At 37.6% G+C, this 7,218-nt stretch overlaps 1 protein-coding gene across 1 annotated transcript; it reads right to left on the reverse strand.

The window, feature by feature from the left end:
- Positions 1-800: 800 nt before the first annotated feature.
- Positions 801-4,464, reverse strand: LOC130727948 (jasmonate-induced oxygenase 2-like). Its single transcript, XM_057579259.1, has 3 exons — positions 3,834-4,464; positions 1,593-1,926; positions 801-1,231 (listed from the first exon to the last, which is right to left on the reverse strand). Exons 1-3 carry the CDS (start codon positions 4,352-4,354, stop codon positions 983-985), a joined length of 1,104 nt encoding a protein of 367 aa, XP_057435242.1. The 5' UTR covers positions 4,355-4,464; the 3' UTR covers positions 801-982.
- Positions 4,465-7,218: the final 2,754 nt, after the last annotated feature.

Genomic DNA, 7,218 nt, shown 5'->3' on the forward strand with positions numbered 1-7,218 from the left:
AGGTTCCACTCGTTCAAAACACCACCGCCACCACCTTCAACCTAAACCAGCTTCCATTACCTCATTCTCTCTCCCCCAACTCGCCCCATCACCATCACTCGTTCATCACCTCATCTTCCCGATCTGAAGCCACCAACACCGGCACACCGCCACTCCTCTTCCAAGTCCAGATCGTGCACTTTCACTTCCTCTATTTCTTGATTTTTTTTTAAAAAAACCGGTCCAACCGAAGCTCCGGGTCACCGATTTTTGTACCGACCCGATCGGTTTAATGCGGTTCAAAACGAGCCGATTGCATGCCCGATCCGTTGCTCGACTCGAACCGGTCAAGGGTCCGGTTTCCGGTTCAACCGGTCAAACCGTCCGGTTCGAGCCGAGTTTAATAACACTGGACCCGAGTGTCAACCCGAACCCGACCCTACCCGAAGTTGGGTAACTCGAAGATCAACCCGAACCCGATCTCTTTTGATGATCGGGCCGGGTTCAACCCGGCCCTAAAGGCTTGGGCCGGGACGGGTTAGCGGGTAGGGTCGGGTCTTGTACACCCCTACATATATCAATGGAAACGTGTCAACCCAACTAGATTGATTGAGTCATACATAATTGGTCACATTAATATCACATGCCTTTATCTTTTTCCCCTTTTTAATCACAGGAAGTATGTTACAGTCAGAATCCCACTAGGACAACAAACAGAAAAGCATATATGCTAAGTTTCGACCCTATCACCCACTATTATTTAATTCGTTTCCTGAATTGACCAAGGCAATATCTTTTAACTAAAAAGATAGCACATGAAATGAAAGGAAAAATCTGAAATGTGATTATTGAAGATATTTCCTTTTCTGGTTTTTTCCGTGTAAACTATTACACTGCACCCGGAAACAAGACAATTTTAAACCATACATATTGTAGAGAAAGATTCCAATTATTTAGATGCATTAAATGTTCCATTAACTATAAATGGACATAATTCTTGGAATCACGTTTGAGAAGCCAAGGATTCAACTTGTGCCTTTCCACAGGGTCCTTGTCTCCTAATGTAGAGTCTGTATTCATCATAAGTCATTGGTGGGTACAGTGCTGGCTTCTCCTCTGTCACAAGCTCCTTAGCAGGTTCAATAAGCAAATCACTCTTTGGGTTGTAAAACATGGCCAATGAAACTCGATCTTTGTTTGAGTTCACAATCACCCTGTGTTCCACACTCTTGTATATTGTGTTGCTCAGCACCTATAAGATAAACATTACATTAATTGAACATTTATTTTAGTCACTCACAGGCACCAAAATCTGAACCTTAGATACTGAAATTGCATGTCAAAGAAAAAGTAATTACTAGTATATGTCTTATTAACCTAACTAGCTAGTTAAAAGCTTTTGGTTTTTAATTTGAAAAATTTATGTTGAGAGGATATATGGTGACTCAATCTAAGGCAGATAATATTGCTATAGGCTTAAAGAGCATAGGGGACAAGCTAGTGGGGCTCCAACTGCTGCATGTCAGGTACGATATGCTGTCATGTTCTATTCGACTAATTTTTCAGGGTTAGTTAAAAGGTAATTGAACATTCTAGAGAGCGGTTAAAAAGACCTGAATTTGGTCACCAATGTTGATGATGAAAGCATTAGGGACAGGCTTAACAGTGATCCAATAATTTCCTTTGCGAACTTGAAGGCCAGAAACAAAATCATCAGGGAGAAGAATGGTCAAACCACCAGGGTCAGAGTGAGGTGAGAGTCCAAGAGTGAGGTCAGGTTGAGGGCATTTTGGGTAGAAATTCACCCTTAGGCAAGCACCAATCTCATTTTCTCCACCAAATGCATTAAGAAGGTAATCCTCATTCAGGCCAAGATCCATTGACATCAAATTGAGCATTCTTCCTCCAAGCTTAACCACCCCTTCACTATATTCAGAGATCACTTTCCTATTATCACAAAAAAAAAACAATTAGAAGAAGATATAGACATATAGTACAAAAATTACTAAGAAATCAATGGTTGTTATTGTTTTTCTCTTCATCTGAGATAGTGACAAGGTTATATACCATATATACTAAATATATATAAAGTATTCTTTCAAAGGCAAAAGGTTCAACATAAACGCCAATTAGAAGCTATTAGGCCTCACTAATTAGCCAGCTTGTTTAAAATATATATTATTCAGCTCGTGAGTTAGCACATGTGGCTAACAACAAAAAAATGCACTGGCTTCCCTATGTGTGACATTTAAATTATTGGATTCATTTGCTGATGGAAAATTTGACCAGAATGGCTAGGCAACTGGAGTTGGTCCCTCCAACTTTATAGCATTCACCCATATTTTACAATCATGATTTCTAAACATCCCAAACACACATCACATTATTTTTATCTTTATCATATTTTTTCTCTTCTATTTTTTTCTCATAATAATTTGGGTCTATTGAGTCTAATTATATTCAGTCTATTTTTATTTTTATCTTTTTTTTTGAAAAACCAAAGAAATATGCAATAAAAAAAGGAAAAAGGAACAAGTACAAAACCACTAGGTAAAGGAGCCAAGCACCAGAAGAAGGAGGCTCTCAATTGTAGAAAAGTTTGAATAAATCAATTTTCACCATGTAGCCATTAATTTAATTTTTTTTAGTTCTTTAGTAATTAAACACACTCTTTAATTGTGAGATTGCGAAACATGAGAAGTTTTTTTTTTCCAACTGAGTATTCCTCTCCATTAGATATCACATGTTTCTTTTTTCTTTTATCTTTGTCCTTTCGTTTTTATTTTCTCATTTTAATTTTGGTGTAAATTATGGGTACAAAACATTTTGCAATATTGTAATTAAACTACAAACGTGAGCCTCTTTCTCACTAAACATCCATCAATTGCACGTGTTAGAAGTAATTGTATTCTACTTTACAAGAAAGTTATATTTTTATTGTTTTTTCATGATTTGCTTAAGAGTATGGCTTCGCATACCCACACGTTTTCCATGCGATGGTATGGTAGTAGAATATAGGTGTTTGCGCTTGGCAAAAGTGTTGAACAAGCGTTACCATATCAAGCTTCACCACCCCACTAGTGGTAGTTACAAGTCTCCAAAGGCTCAACTTGGCTTTTTCCAGATTAAAAAATTAAAGGTTCACTTCAAGTGTAACACGGCTTTGCCGGGTACCCTCCAATTTGATGGTCTAAATTTTTCTCACTTTACCACCCTCTCCCCAACCCTCTTTTTCTACACCATGTAATATCTCACACCTCGTAGCTTTGAGATTAATTATTTCTTATCTCACAATCATCAATAAGTTCTTTTTTACCGCAAAATAAGGGTTGTCTAAATAATTCATGATAAAGTTTGGGTTAAATAACCCACCATCCAATCACATTGGAGATAAGTGAGTTGGAATTCTATATTTTATTTATTAATTTATTTCCAACTCATTTATCTTAAATGTGATTGGTTTACATGGCCCATATCATTTTGCACGTGTTAAATAATTATTTGGGAGCTTATACTGAACATTGTTCAAATCTACTAGGGACCGTTCTAACATATGAAAATAAATGGTTACCATACAGATATTTAAGATATAGACATATCACATATCATTTTTTATGCATGCACAACGAGTTTCTCATGCTTATGATATATAATGAAAATGGGAAAAAATATATAATAAAAAAAGTAAAATAAGTGATATGATAGATAATATTATTTTACTAAAAGAAGATAAAGAAGAAGAAAAACTAATGTATCAAAGCACAATGAATATTATATATAAAAGATAAATAGATAGAGATATTAAGTAAGTGCAAAAAAATGGCATGAAGAAAATCAAAAGTATCCATATATACCTCAAGGATGATGGAAGTGCAGGCCACTTAGATTGGTTCCTAAGTGAAGGAGGCATGTAATGGAGAAAGAAGTAGTCACTCCAATCCAAAATGGCACCTTTCTTCACTCCCAAACGACTTCCATAACCCTCATAAGTGGTAGGAGAGTTGGCATACTCCTCCTTCATCTCAAGTGGCTGGTTGAAGAACTCACGCCACAGCTCTCTAGCACTCTTCATCAGCTCATGGCTCACCCCATGGTTCACCACCTGGAAGAAACCCCACTCTCGGCACGCCTCTGAGACACGCCGCAGAGCCTCCTCGCGGAGGACTCGGTCCTCGCCTGAGAGGTGCTGAAGGTCGATCACAGGGATGTTAACGTGATCATGATCATCACTTTGGTGGGGAGCCAAGGTGGTGGTGGTTTTGATGGGTCTCTGGGAGCATGGCTTGATGTAGCGTGCAGGTATGGAGCTTAGGCCACTTTCAGCTAAGGTTTGGACTCGAACAATAGGTTCTGGCCATGCTTGGCAAGTCAACATTTTTTTTTTCTTTTTTGTGTTTTGCTTGAGTTAGACAGAGAACTTGAGAGACACAAAGACAGAGTGATTGGAGAGGGATCAAGAACTAGCCTTATGTAGCTTGTTGAAGTGTGATTTGAGAGCAACTAAGAAAGGTCTATATATAGATGGAATGGGATGATGACATGCCATAAATGTGGGCGCCGTGATGAAATTGAATTGCTATTTGCTAGTGCAATAAAATTTGGTGTACACACAATATTGTGGTAGACTACTAAAGAGATAGGAAAAGAGAAAAAAATAAATGATTTTGAGATGAAAAGAAATAGCACAAGAAATGAGGGTTTGAATTGTGTCATTCAAAAACTTGGTTTTCCAAACAATTAATGATGTCAATTAGTTTTTCGAGAACATGTGGTGCAGCGGATAATCAAGAAGAGTAATAAGCAGATGACACACATACTTTTTTCCCGGTTCACCCCTAAACAATGATGCTACATCCAGTCCTTAGTTATACCAAGATTTCACTAAATAAGTATCTAGGACTTCTCCTTTACAAGTATTCTCAGGGACTTCTCCCAACCCAAATATTCTCAGGACTCCTCCTAATCCAAGTATTCTCAGAAACTTCTCCCACAAGTATTCTCAGGACTTTTCCTAACAAGTATTATCAGGACTTCTCCTAATAAGTATTATACAAGACTTCTCCTACAATATTTTTCAAGATCGTTACACAGATCTCTTCTTACAAGAGTGATTGTAGAGACTTTCTAAGCACTAGAACTATAAAGTATGTGGTATTAGTTTTGACTCTAAATATCTATTTTATGTTCTCATTCTAGAAAGATAAAGATAGAATGATTTGATTCTTAGAAGATCTTCTCTCTTTGTTGACGCAGACGATGTTAGTAAGCCTTTTTTATGTCTTGCAAAGTCTTCATATCTTGCTCTTTATACTTCAGGGTCTTCTCTGAGGAAGATGATAGCCATTGGAGTTTGTACTTCACAGAGATTCTAGCCATTGGATCAAACAGTACATCGTGTACTTGTGTCAGATGCATTAAATGCATGGTACTGCTTGATGAAGACCTTTTGCGAAAAATGTGTAGTTTGTCAGCTAGTAGGTAGCATAGGCCTGTGCTTCTACCCGTTGGTGAAAAGATAAGGTAACTTGATAGTGACACCATTATTCTTTCACTTTGTGCATTCTACCTTGTTAGCTAATGTGATCTTGCTTTAAAACTCCTTCACAAGATATTCTGAGTTTTCTTTCAATTCTAAAGTGATGCACATTCTTTAAACACTGCAGCTTTCTTTGTATGATGAGCTCTTTCCTTCAGACAATCTTTTTGCTTTCTTTCTATTGATCAGAGAATTCAGATGATGTGAGTCGATCAATCATGTAGCTTCTGCTCAGAGATTGTATTATCTTGCTACTGTGTTGCCTTACTAGGATTGAACCAGGTAGGCATAGACGATAAACTTTGCCATTCCTTTAGGGAGAAAAAGAGGAAACTCGACCATGACAATGTTGTACTTGTTTCCTTGGTCAGTGTGCTTTGTAGAGTATCACATGATTCTTTTGCACTTGACTTTCTCCTAAAGAATATAGAGATAATTTTCAATTTGAAGATGATGCTCAATCTCTGGGCACTACTTTCTTTGGTCAGCTTGAGATAGACGGAGAATGCATTCAGTCAGTGTAGTCTTCTCTTGGGCAGACAGTCTAGCAGACTTGACTTTTCTTAGCTAGTGCAGACTGTCTTGTAGCTTTGACCATTCTTCTCTTTTGTAAATTGTATGTTGCTTCGTCTTGCATTAATCATCAGACAGTAGAGGATGTGAGACATAACTGATATTTCCTGAAATATAATTCACATGAAATTTTTAACCATTGCACTTATACTCTTGAAATTGTTATCATTCAAAATATGATAAACGGTGTATCTAGCGTTTGAACTTAACAGATCTATGTGATGTGAGATATATATGATGTAATGTGCGAGTAAAACACAGAGATAAAATGGAGAAAAAGAGTGTTTTAGGGTCAAGGTAAATGAATTTTGGAGTAATCTACATATTATTACTATTGCTAGTGGCTTGTGGCAGTAATATTTTATATGTGTAAAATATTTGAAAATATATGTTATTTTACAGTAGATTGTAACACCTCAATTTCTCGAGGGTCACTTTAGTAACCTTTTCCAAAAACGTGGGTAAATTTTTTATCCAAACCTTTTTAAAACATAGCTTGACAATTAAAGGAAATAGCTGAAGGAGTTAATTGACTGAATAATTTCATTTTATTAATCAAAAGGTTGATTACAAATAATTCATTCAATTTTAAAGACATAAAGGTAACTAATGTTCGACCGCCCCTGAGCCAACACAAAAAGAAGGTTTCTAGGTTAGGTTCGAACCCTAAAAGCAAACTCGGTTCACCCCCAAGTACATACACATCACACAATCCAAACCCGACTCATAAACCTCGAGCAACAACAGTCTCCTTTGTGGCAAGGATTAGATAATCTCCAAATGAGGAGGGCGAATCCTGGCTGGGAACCTCCTTAGTAATCCTATCAGCATCAGCTACAACCGGTAGTGCGAATCGAGGTGGAGAACATGGCATCCTAAGAGTCCCGTGATAACAGGTGAGAATAAGAGTTCACATCTGACGTGAGCGCTTCCATTCTCGTTACAGCCGGTGTAAATGTAACACGTTGAGCGTTGTCGATATCCCAAGCCGCATCGCCATCCATATCAAGCAGGTATAAGGTCACATCTCGGCTGATCGCACACATGCTTGTCATCTAGGGGTTAAGCGCCCCAAACAACAAGCAAGCAAGGGTATACTTCTAACACTCACATGTCACAAGGTATACTAC

This window comes from Lotus japonicus, chromosome 1 (genome assembly GCF_012489685.1).
Source record: "Lotus japonicus ecotype B-129 chromosome 1, LjGifu_v1.2".
Classification (NCBI taxonomy): Eukaryota; Viridiplantae; Streptophyta; class Magnoliopsida; order Fabales; family Fabaceae; genus Lotus; species Lotus japonicus.